Consider the following 12,611-nt stretch of genomic DNA (forward strand, 5'->3'; position numbering starts at 1 on the left):
GGATTACCCTCTTGTCCTGTCCCTGCCTGGAGACAGAGCCGGCACTTTTCAGCTTGCTTGTAGCGCCAAACACATATAGAGGTAACATATTTCTTGAGGCATGTACACATAGGTGATTCTACATAACTTGATAAACATCGTTGGGAAAGTCATTTCAGAATATCTGGCCTGCGTATTGTGAATATATTGTTGAGATTGGGGCCCGAGGCACAGAGCTGGTTGCTTGCAGGGCTTCAAAGCACGAGTGAGTGAAGACACAAATCGCTGAGTCTGGATTGGGAGTGCATGTCCTGCTCTCCTGCTCTCTGTTCTCCCGGCAGGTCAGATTTCTTCCTCAGCCCCGCTTGTCATGCAGTATTCTGCTCAGCTGGTTTCATTCCGCCCTTGGCCATCACCAAGTATGTTATCTGATTTCTTTATGGGCTTCCTTCAAGGATGCTTACCAAGAGGAAAGCATGTATGTGGACTTGTCAGACATGAAGCCGACGACAGTGTCCAACAAGTAAACACAAGGAGGACTGATTCTTTATAAACCAGATATATCTCTGAGCCGCATGCTTTTGAACAATCTTCAAAACATTTCCCAGAGCCCAAATCAAAGGGTAAGATTTTCAGTATCTTGGCCTAAAGGTGACAGTGGGACAGACTGAACTTGAAGTGGCGGATCTGTACTTCAGATCAGTATATAACAGACTATTAAAAGATGCATTTAGAAATGGGGACTATGTTTGTTTGACTACAGAAACAGGAGAGGTAGTTAAAATGTTCTTCACTTGTCAGAATGCAACCTCACCTACTCTGAAGCCCTTTAAAAGAGGGTGCTTTATTTTGGGGGGAAGGAGGTTTAATTTACTCTGCTGCTTATCACCCTCTTTGTATTATAGATTAAAATTAGCTTATTTTGTCATAACAAAATATTCATATAATTTTATAACATAAAAGTTTATATTACATATATAAATTTTATGACATAAAACAAAAATTATTAAAATAAAGACCCAAACCTCCTCACTTAAACTCAACTACCTTGGCACAGTAACTATACTATTTTTGCATCTTCCCTCTCATTGTTTACTTGCAGTCATAATTTTACATGACTGTAAGCGTGTATGTGTAGTTTGTATACCTTCCTTCTTATAATAACACGGATCATTTTTTGTGCTGTAAATTCTGCATCGTAACTTTTATTAGCTGTATAATATTTCAGGTCTTACTAGACTAGAAATTCACTAGATGTGAAAAGAGAATTATCCTAGACTTGTTGAGAAGAATTTTTTTTTAGGAGAGCTATCGACCATTACACCAAATTTCAAGGATTGATAGATAAATCTAGATCAGAATCATGATGGAACATCTTTCTTCCCCTGAGGGATGTAAATCACTTTTTGCTTTGGCTGAGTAAATGGTAAAGATGTGTTGAGTCCCTCTTTGGTGAGCTCAGGGAGCTAACGTAAGTTTTGGTTATGCAGACCTAGTCTGTCTGTGCAAAAAGATGCTGGAGGTACTACTACGAGGGAGTGTGAGAAGTGAAGTGATATGGTTTGTCTGTGTCCCCACCCAAATCTCATCTTGAATTGTAGCTCCCATAATTCCCACATGTTGTGGGAGGGACCTGATGGGAGATAATTGAATCATGGGGGCAGTTTCCCCCATACTGTGTTTGTGGTAGTGAGTAAGTCTCACAAGGTCTGATAGTTCTATAAGGGGTTTGCCTTTTCACGTGGCTCTTTGTCTTGCCTGCTGCCATGTAAGACATGCCTTTTGCCTTCCACCGTGATTGTGAGGCTTCCCCAGCCACATGGAACATAAATTACCCAGGCTTGGGTATGTCTTTATCAGCAGCATGAAAATGGACTAATACATGAAGGCAAAGTTAGATTACAGTCAGAGGCCTGAATTACCAATGCATGAGCCCCTGCCTTACCAATATGCACTTCCCCGGCTTTCATGTTAAAACCATTTCAGCCCATTTGATCTAGCACCAGCATCCACAGGACCACAGGATATTCTGAGGTGGAGAAGGGGAGCAAATGAGGGCTGTTAGGGGATCTGTTGGGTTGCTGGGTCATAGGCAGGGGAGGAAAGCATTTTACAAAAGCAGGAAGAGAATAGAGGAGATGGACAAATTATAGGACGGGCAACAGCCTGACACATGCATTGCTACATGGGCACTCCAAACGGAGTTCCAGATGTTTCTCAGTTATACCACTTAGAATGTGATCAACTAAATATTCAGTTAGGCTTAAGGGCATACTTTAAAAAATATATGAATATATCTGAAGATTATGGAACTAGATTTCAAATAAGTAGATCTTTGTCCTTTTGGATTACTTTCCTCTCAAAACTTACCTGACATGAGCAGCGCTAAGAAAATGGATGTTTTAATTGACGGAGGAGAGAGGGTAGGTCATTCTAGGTGGCAGCATTCTGAGATAGGCCAGGCAGTCCCTAAATAAGGTACTTCTTGCCAGAAGTTAAGAAAGGGAGGTAGAAAGATATAGAAAATAAACTTGTCCTACTGCAGAATATTTGAGGAATTGGTACCACACTTGGGAAAAGAGCAGCTTCTTCCTCCTTTTCCTGGTCTTCTTGGTCCCTCACTTCCAGGCCCCAGAGCAGGTGTTACTGCCATTGGTGCTACATAATTCCGTTTCCAGGTGGACACATACCTTATACATGACCCTCAAAGTGCTGTTTAGGCCATAAAAGGTAATGTAGGTTCCAAATCATTGTCTTTTTGTTTTTTTAATTTTTTTAGAGACAGGGTCTCACGATGTTGCCCAGGCTGGTCTCAAACTCCTTGGCTCAAGCTATCTTCCTGCGTTGGCCTCCAGAAATGCTGGGATTACAGGCATGAGCCACCACATCTAGCCTCAAATAGTTGTCTTACCAATAAATGGTTGAAAACTGATATACGGAAATTGGGGACTCTGTTTTGTGAACTGTTCGTTTCTGGAGTCAAAATCGCTTTGATGGTGAATTTGGTTATCTGTAACAATTGTTTCTATATGTTAGGGGTTAAGCAGAGTGCACCACCTACAGGCTGCCTTACCTGTCCTGCCTTGGCGTTCTCACAGACAAAAGCTTCGTAGAATCTGGGGAACTCCGGAGCATTGTCATTCACATCTAAGACTTTGATTGTGACAGGAACACTTCCAACCTGGGAGGGATTGTCTAAAGGGAACACAAGGAATACCAAATCTGAGAGATTAGTAATGCCAAAAGAAAAAGAAAAAACAATAATTGTCTTTGCTAGAAGTAGGTATTTACCTGGTGAGTCTGGGTTTGAAAGAAGTGGATAAAGTACATGGAAATGGTAGCGAGAGCATAGGATCCGTGTGTTGCCTACTAAGAGTGTGGCCGGATATGAGAAGTTTGCGCAGAACAAGGTGTGTGTTGGTGACCGTTTGCTATCAGCAGTATGAAGGGAAGGGTGAGAAAAAGGGAGCAAGTGTCACAAAACGAATCTTAAAAAGAGGTTTTCAATCTCCCATTTGGCTCAGACTTCAAGTTCTGGAATTAAAGGCAGGTCAGTTCTATATTCTGGACTTCAAAAGAGTCCATTGCCAATCGGATGCATACTGTGTGGCACTGCTTGGCTTTATTCCTGTGGAATCATCAGTTCTTTGAATTACATTTCCAAAGGTTTATTTCCAGTTATTCGCTGGAATAAAGATAACACTGCACATTTATTTCTGCTTAGGGACTAACAGGATATTATAGGATCAAACACACACCAAATCCATATCTTTGGCTGGGGTCATAGTCTCTCATGGGAAACTGTGTCTTTGTGATCTGTGTCTTTTGCTTGGCACTGCCATGCAGAGACAATTTCATAGATCTGGTAGTGCTCCTCCTGTCTTTTCCTGTTTTGGTCACCACCCCAAAACACAAATTGCAAGACACAGAAATTATTCTTGGTTAATAACTTTACTAAATCCCAAAATGCATTGTTCTTCTGAATCATATTTTTCTTCCTCTCTTTCCCAAACATGTCTATGCTCTACTGTTTCCCCCCTAAATACTTCTATTGCTTGGTTACCAGAATGTGCTAGCAAAATTAAGATTTATTTCTTCATTATAACAGTGGTGTTTGTCTAAGGAATAATGAAAATTCCAGAAAAGCATAGATGAATCCATGAATATGATCCACAATCCTACCACCAGAGATATCTATTAGATATATGACATTATACAGCGTGGGTGTCCAAAATTGGAGTTATACACCTTCCCCTGATACACAAGTTATAGTTAAGCAAAATAGAAAAATTGAATTCAGAACATTAATATTTTAGGGTAAGGTTATCCTTTGTCATTGAATATGTTTTGAAAGCGTGGCTCTTGATGTCTGTATTATATTGTCATTTTACTATAGGTTATACCAAAATTTATTGAATCTCCTATTATTAGACATGTAAGTAATTTCCATTTTCTCCCTATTTTAAAATAACATGGCAGTGGAAATTTTCACATATAAATCTTTGTTGATATCTGTCATTATTTCCTTAATATGATGACCAGCAGTAGAATTCCTGAAAGAGTGTGAATATTTTGGAGAATCTCAATACATATTGCCAAACTGCCCTCCTGAATGGCTGTTTATTATATAGCCAATAGGTTAGGGACTGTCATTTCTCTAAGCTTTACTATCACCAGTATGAAAAAAAAGGAATGTAGTGGTATATAATCTTAATTTTTATTATTTATGTAATATATATTAATCTAGTTGTAATTAATCTTCTATGCCATTTATAAGTTTATTATGTTAATCAATTTGCTTTTTATTGTGAGATGTCTCAAATTCTTGTGGGCATGGATAGATATATGTTTGCATAATAAGAGTGATATGTTATAAATGCTTCCTTTCATACAGTAATATTTTATACTCTTTGTACATTCACAATCATATTAAAGATTGAAAGCCTGTTAGATTTCTCAGGAGTCTTCCCTTTTCCTCATGGCTACTTGGGATAAGAATGCTGTCTTTCACTGCTTTTCCATGTTTTGTTTGCTTTTATCTGTAGCACAGGACTAAGTATACAAGAGAGCCTCAAAAAAGTATTTGAACTGAATGCATTTACTTACTTGCATAAAGCATGATTTACATTTCTTCCCTTAAAAGATATAATTTTGTTACAAGTTCTAGAAACTTCCACTTTCTATAACACCTACATTTTGTCACTGCATGGAGACCAATTTATTGTGCTACTTACTCATTTCCATAGCAAGGACAGTGATATTATGCCAAGAAAATTCTTCCCGGTCTAGGGGTCTTGCTGTCATTAGGGCACCTGTTGTAATGTCAACATAGAAAAATCTTCCAGAGTCACTGCTTCTATCAATGGAGTATCTGCAGAAACATGGATTATATACATCATTTGCATTTGGATAAGCATATGACAGCATACCACATGAGACAACTGAGTGCCTACCATATGAAGCATGGCTCTACCACTTCTGAGTTAACGGCTACTGGAAGACTGCATTCATGGTTTTATTTGTTCAAAAACAAAAGTCATCTCCTCCTCCAATGAACAAAACAAATATTGCTTCAATTTTCTCATTCAAAAAATGAAATAAGCAGGGTGCCCACAGTCTTGGGGAAGTTTTAAGCTATTTAAATATGGTTTATGCTATGTAATGCTTGGAATTACCCCAATAATTTTGGGACATCCTGAGTATCAACTCCTGTATATATTTGTTTAAAAGGAATTGTATTCAAATGAGTTCTCAAATGCTAATCGGAAACTAGAAAAGGAGAAAGGTTATAGTTTAGTGGTTCCAGTCCTTATAATTTGTATCAACTATTAAGAAGAAAAGCTTTGTACCACAACCTTTCTTAACATGCTAATGACCAACCTTCTGGCAAACACAATAATAGTAGTGTATTTACTAGCTGGAGATCCCTAAACTATGGTATGCTTTTAGCAGGATGGACCGGATCTGGCTAGGTTGTTTCCTGTAAATAAACTAGAGTTTATGAATTTGTGGGGTACAGCCTGCCGGAAAATGTCATATAAGCTATGTAATTGATGTTGTATAACAAGCAAATGTTCCATCACAAAAATGGATCTTTGTGTTCAAGCAAGGCACTTTGTCTATTGCTTCTACCTTTCATGTTCAGTCTGGACCAACATGCATCTTTATGCAAACAAAGGACATTTATGGGCACCTGTGCCTGACAGTTTCAGAGCTCTCCAAGGGGAGAATGACTCATATTTTGCTGTTGTCTGTATCATATCAGCCATTAGTTAACTAGGTCCTGGGTAAGATCTATATTTCCTGTTGAACCTGATTTGGCAATCCAATTCTGTTGTGTTATTTCACCTGTGTTATCTCGTCTGGTCTCCATCCTGGAAGATTCAACAAATACGGAGGGAGGCTTAGGCATGTGGATGTTAAAAACCCTCTATAAGGGATTTTGATATGTGGCCATGATTGAGAACCATCAGTGAGAACCTTATGTAGTCCTTGGTAAAGGCTAAGTAATATTTATCATTTTTATTTTTTAATTCTTTTTTTCTTCTGAGGTGGAGTCTTGCTCTCTTGCCCAGGCTGGAGTGCAGTGGCATGATCTCAGCTCACTGTAGCCTCCACCTACTGGGTTCGAGGGATTCTCCTGCCTCAGCCTCCCGAGTAACTGGGATTACAGGTGCCTGCCACCATCCCCGGCTAATTTTTATATTTTTAGTAGAGACAGGGTTTTCCCACATTGGCCAGTCAGGTCTCAAACTCCTGACCTAAAGTGATCTGCCTGCCTCGGCCTCCCAAAGTGCTGGGATTACAGGTGTGAGCCACCATGTCCGGTCATTTTTATTTTTTTAATTGACAAGTAATAATTATATATATTTATGGGGTACAGTGTGGTATTTTGATACATGTATACATTGTAGAATGATCAAATCAGGCTAATTAACATGTCTATTACCTCACATATGTATTTATTTTTTGCAGTGATACCATTTAAAATCTTTTAGCTATTTTGAAATATACAATACATTATTATGAACTATAGTTACCATGCTGTGCAGTAGATCACAGGAACTTACTACCCCTTACTGTAGCATTGAACCTTTTGACTCTTTTCCCTGTTTACCCACCAGCCTCTGGCAATCAGCACTGGGCTCTCTACTTCTATGAGTTTGACTTTCTTACATTCTACATATAACTGAGATCACGTGGTATTTGTCTTTCTGTGCTTGACTAATTTAGCATAATGTCATCTAGACTCATCCATGTTGCAAATGACAGAATTTCTTTATTTTTTAAAGCTGAATTGAGTATTTAAGGCTGAAATGAATATTCTATTATGTATGTATACCACATTATTTTTACCCATTCATCTGTTGATGGGCACTGAGGTTGTTTCTGTATCTTGGCTATTGTGAATAATACTGCAGTGAATATGAAAGTGGAGACATTCTTTGACATACGAATTTCAGTTCCTTTGGATATATACCCAGAAATGGGATTGTTGGATGACATGGTAATTCTCTTTTTAGTTTTTTGAGGAACCTCCATACTGTTTTCTAAAATGGCCGTACTAACATTCTCACCAACAGTGTACAAGGGTTCCATTTTTCTACACACCGCAGCCAACACTTATGTTTCGTGTTTTTGACAACAGACATTCTAACGTGTGAGGTGATATATCATATTGAGGTTTTAATTAGCGTTTTCCTGATGATTAGTGATGTTGAGCATTTTTTCATGTATCTGTTGGTCATTTGTATGTCTTCTTTTGAGAAATGTCTGTTCAGGCATTTTGCACGTTTTTTAAACAGGGTCATTTGTCCTAATTTTGAAATAATATTACAAAGCTATAGTAACTACAACAGCTGGAATTAAAACAGACCCATCAACCAACTAAATAGAGAGCTCAGAAATAAACTCATAGGTCTGCAGTCAATTAACTGATTTTTGACAAAGGTTCCAAGAACACATAATGGGGAAAGGACAGTCTCTCCAATAAAGTGTTGAAAAAACTAGATATCCACATGCAGAAGAATGGAAATGGACCCTTATCTGACACCTTATACAGGAATCAACTTAAAATGGATTAAAGACTTAAATGTTAAGACCTGAAACCATCAAACTACTAGAAGAAACCTTATGGGAAAAGCTCCACAGTGTTGGTCTGGGCAATGGTTTCTTGGATATGACCCCACAAGCACATACAAAAGCAAAAATAGACAAATGGGATTGTATCAAACTAAAAACGTGTGCACAACAAAGAAAACAATCTAACAGAGTGAAGAGACAACCCACAGATTGGGAGAAAATATTCTTTTCATAGAATAAAGGGTTAATATCCAAAATATATAAATAACTCAATAACAAGAAAACAACCCTATTTTTAAAAGACCAGTAATTATAATAGCTGCCACTTGCTGAATATCAGAAACTTTACTATGTACTTAATATACAGCTTCTTTTAAAATTTTTCCAACATCTCTGGGAGGTAGTTATTATCTCAATCAACAGATAAGGAAACTGAGGCTTAAAGAAGTCACTTTTTTCTTCCTTTCTTTAGAAATGGGTTCTCTCCTTGTCACCCAGGCTGGAGTGGTGCAGTGGCATGACCAAAAACTAACTGCAGCCTCAAACTCCTCGACTCTAGTAATCCTTCCATCTCAGCCTCCTGAGTAGTTGGGACTAGAGGCAGGTCCCACCCCACCTGGATAATTAAAATATGTATTTTTGGATTTTAAAAGACAGAGTCTTGCTGTATTTCCCAGGCTGGCCTCAAACTCCTCAAACTCCTACCCTCAAGTGATTTTCCTGCCTCAGTCTTCCAAGTAGCTGGGATTATAGGAATGAGCCACTGCAACCAGCTGAAGACACTTTTGTGCAATTACACAAGGAATAATTTGCAGGGTTTAAGACTTATAGCCATCCTTATGGAGTTATAACTATTGTGTTTGATTTGAAGCCATATATTCAAAGTTGTAACTACTGTGTTCTTACAAATTATTTAAATAGGGACTGGGGAATTTATTGGGTTCAAAATTTGTTTTAAAGTTGCCAGCTATTGCAATCCATATCTAAACATTGTGGAGATGGAGAAGCAGCAATTTTGGAGGAAATAAACAGTTTCTTTACTATAGTGCATTGTTTTTCAGATGCAGGTTAGTGGATTGTGAAATCAGTTTGGTGGGTTATGATTAGCATAGAAAGAAAATGAAATAGAATAGAACATATGCATGCCAGACTATCACATGCAATACGGGTAAGTATTGATGTAAAGCTTTTGTTTTATATATGTGTGTGTGTGTGTGTATATATATACACATATACATGTATACAGTTGTGCATATATATCTATTGGTAAAATGTATCAAATATAATGTATTTTTTTCTGCAGAGATTCAGGATGGCTATTTAGGAATTAGGAATTAAAGAGAAAGCTGATGAGTAAAGGCTAGAGAAATCAGAATCATTTATGCTATGACTCCCTAAGACTTAGGAAATTTAAGGAAGAAAATTAATGTTTCTCTCGGCCTGTGACCCTATTTAAGGAACATTCACTGTATGCCAGGCACTGCTCAGCACACACCACCTATATGGACTCATTTAATCTTTACAATAACACCACGAGGTAGGCACCATTATGGTCCTCATTTTACAGGTAAGAAGTGTGAGGAGTAGAGAGGTTAGGTCCGTTGACCGAGGTCACAGTGCTGGCAATCAAGCCCAGGCAGTCTGGCTGCAGGCTTCTGCTCCCAGCCACCAGGCTTACTTACTGATACATGGTCTATAAGAGATTGTCTAAGGAAACAAGACTTTGTCTTTTAAAGGTAAGAGTGTGTATTAGTCAGTTCTCACACTGCTAATAAAGACATACCAAAGACAGGGTATTTATAGGGAAAGAGGTTTATTTGACTCACGGTTCAGCATGGCTGGGAAGGCCTCAGCAAACTTATAAGTGTAGTGGAAAGGGACGCAAACATGTCCGTTACATGGTGGTAGGAGAGAGAATGAGTGCAAGGGAAGGGGGAAGCCCCTTATAAAACCATCAGATCTCGTGAGAACTCACTATCATGAGAACAGCATGGGGGAAACTGCCCCCATGATTCAGTTATCTCTACCTGGTCCTGCCCTTGACACATGGGGATTATTACAATTCAAGGTGAGGTTTGGTGGGGGGGACACAGAGCTAAACCATATCAGAGTGACAGCGAATAGTTGCCTTTTTAATAAAGAAAAACACATGCTTCAGAGTTCATTTAAAATTGACTTTTTAAGCATAAATTGTTATTTAACTTTAAAGTTTACTATTTTAAGAATTGAATTTTCTCTAAAATTAAAAAAAAAAAAAACACTGAGTGGCTCATGACAGTCTTCTCTTTCAGCTCCTACACATGCAGAGAGCCAGCCATGTGGTCCTTGGAGCTATCTCCCTAATGGCAACTCTCCCGGTTACAGGCATGATGCCGAGGGGAGAGGCAGCCTATGAGAAAACAGCTTTCTATACTCAGACCTACGGCACCATAGCAAATGTCACAGATGGCATGGGAGAGGGAGTGATAGAAATAACTAACCCACAGGACCCCTGACAGCACTGCCGGGCGACACACCAGGAGCCTTCCTCAGAGAAGCCTCCCTCATCGAGGGTAATCCCTCTCCGATTTCCCCAACGGGGCCTGAATTGAGGGAATGATAGCCTTTATTTCCCTGAATGGGATGCTGGGTCAGTTTTCAGGAGGCAGGAGAAAAATTAAAGGTGTAGATACAGATGGAAAATGAGGAAATTGGGACACACTCGTGAATTATGTAGGCGGTTTTCTTTTCTTAACCATTACATTCTAACCTCCTATGAGCTGAATCGGCATCATGCAGGTACAAAGCTACCCAGAGCCGGCAGTAGCTGGTGCTTTCTGGGCTCCCTGCTTGTTGCTTAGCTGAGGACATCCTCTGAATTTGGGAGCAATTTGGAGGTGGGGTGTCAGGAGCAGGCTGGCTAAATCCACACACATTCTAGGAAGGAACTGGGGGGCAGGCAGTTTCCACATCAGCAGAAGCCTCTTTCAGTTGCCAAATGGCTCAGTAGCCTGCTTGCCGGAAAGTCCTTGAGCACATATTAAAAATTCAGCAGATCCAAACATTGTCTTTTCATGTACGTGTCACTGAATCGGGAGATTTTGTTTTGGGGCTTATAAGTAAATGGGGACCAGCATGTATTCCTGAACACACCATCACCTTTCTAGAAAGGAGATCATAAAAGTCCTAATAATTTGTTAAATGGCCTTTTATCTGTAACATTTTAATTTCAGATGATGTGTTGATTTTTTGAATTATGTAATAGATATTTTCTCTTTAGGAATGTAAATCTCATTCTTTATAATAAAAATGCAGATGATGAATTAGCCATGCAGCATATAACTATACACATTATTTTTAAAACAGTAACTTTAATTTGAAAAATAAAGATAAGAAGAGCAGTTTGGTGAAAGATAACAGAAGAAAGGAATTCCCAAATGGGTTTTTAAATGAGAGCCAGAGAGTTAAGTTTTGGGTGCTTTTCTCTCTCGGAGTCTAGGACCCCCAGTGTTCTTCTTGGGTCCAGAGACCATTCTTTGTTGCCGCTGGATAGTACAGAGAGTCAGGAACCTCATACATAGCAATAGGAATTCCTCTCTTTCTTTGCAACCAAAATGCAGAGGGAGAATTTTCCCTACATCTGATCATTGGAATTTCGCGTTGCCCCCTGTGCCTGAGCCATGTCTTGTTACCTCTGGCCTTGTGGCCTTGTTCTCACCAATTTTTATCTCAGGATCTGCAGTCCTGCCCCAGAACAGCCCAGTGGACCCTGCCCTGTGCCTCTGGCCTGTTCGCTCTTGCATTCATCCTGCCTGGGTTCTAGTGGAGTAGCCAGACACTCCAATATGAACCTCCCTGATACTAACACATCTGCTGGCCAACTGTTAGTTTTCAATTGGCCATCATCTGAAGCAGCATTTTCTGTTAGTCAGACAAGATTTCTTCATTTTGTCTACCTCATTTTACTTCATGCCAGTAGTGAAAGTTTTATTCTTTAAAGTTTCTCTCATACAGTTTTCTGTTACAGGAATAGATTAATTAGCCTATGGTGGATTAATACATATATAATTAATAAATTAGGATCAGAAGGTATATACTCTTGGCTTCTGCAAATACACATTTACAATAGAATCTGTTTTGTTTTCATTGTGATTGCTTTGGGGATAATATGGTTGCACTAATCTCTCCCCATCCTAGTTTATATTTAAAAAGCTTCAGGTTGAAATATAACATCTTTAAAGTTGTTATGTAATACATTAGTTGCCTTTGAAAAAATCAAATACCAGAATTCAAACAAAATCGTTTTTGCCATTTTAATGCCTGAACATGTAAAATGTTTACTGGTTGGTTAGAGGAAGTGAATTTGCCCTAGTACAGTTATTCTCTGGAGAAAGCCATTCCTGTTAAACTGCAGAAGCACGTTTTCATTAAATACAAAACAGCAGTAGGTGAGAGCAGTAGCCAGCTGACAGAAAAGGCATTTGATAAACTGCGGTATGTTTAAAATATGTTACCTGCACTATAGCCCCATATTCAATTTACTGTGTGGCTTTCAACAATTAATGTGACAG

The 12,611-nt window shown here is 38.9% G+C and overlaps 1 protein-coding gene across 3 annotated transcripts in view; it reads right to left on the reverse strand.

Annotated features, from left to right (window-relative positions):
• CDH20 (cadherin 20) overlaps window positions 1-12,611 on the reverse strand; it is an 82,165-nt gene that overhangs the window by 13,672 nt on the left and 55,882 nt on the right. For all 3 annotated transcript variants that reach the window (XM_045377969.3, XM_074022522.1, XM_074022521.1), the window contains 2 exons: window positions 5,214-5,350; window positions 3,053-3,174 (listed from right to left, as the gene is read on the reverse strand). In XM_045377969.3, the coding sequence (XP_045233904.1) occupies window positions 3,053-3,174; window positions 5,214-5,350 (259 nt within the window). The remainder of the gene's footprint in view (window positions 1-3,052; window positions 3,175-5,213; window positions 5,351-12,611) is intronic.

The sequence above is a fragment of the Macaca fascicularis genome, chromosome 18 (genome assembly GCF_037993035.2).
Source record: "Macaca fascicularis isolate 582-1 chromosome 18, T2T-MFA8v1.1".
Lineage (NCBI taxonomy): Eukaryota > Metazoa > Chordata > Mammalia > Primates > Cercopithecidae > Macaca > Macaca fascicularis.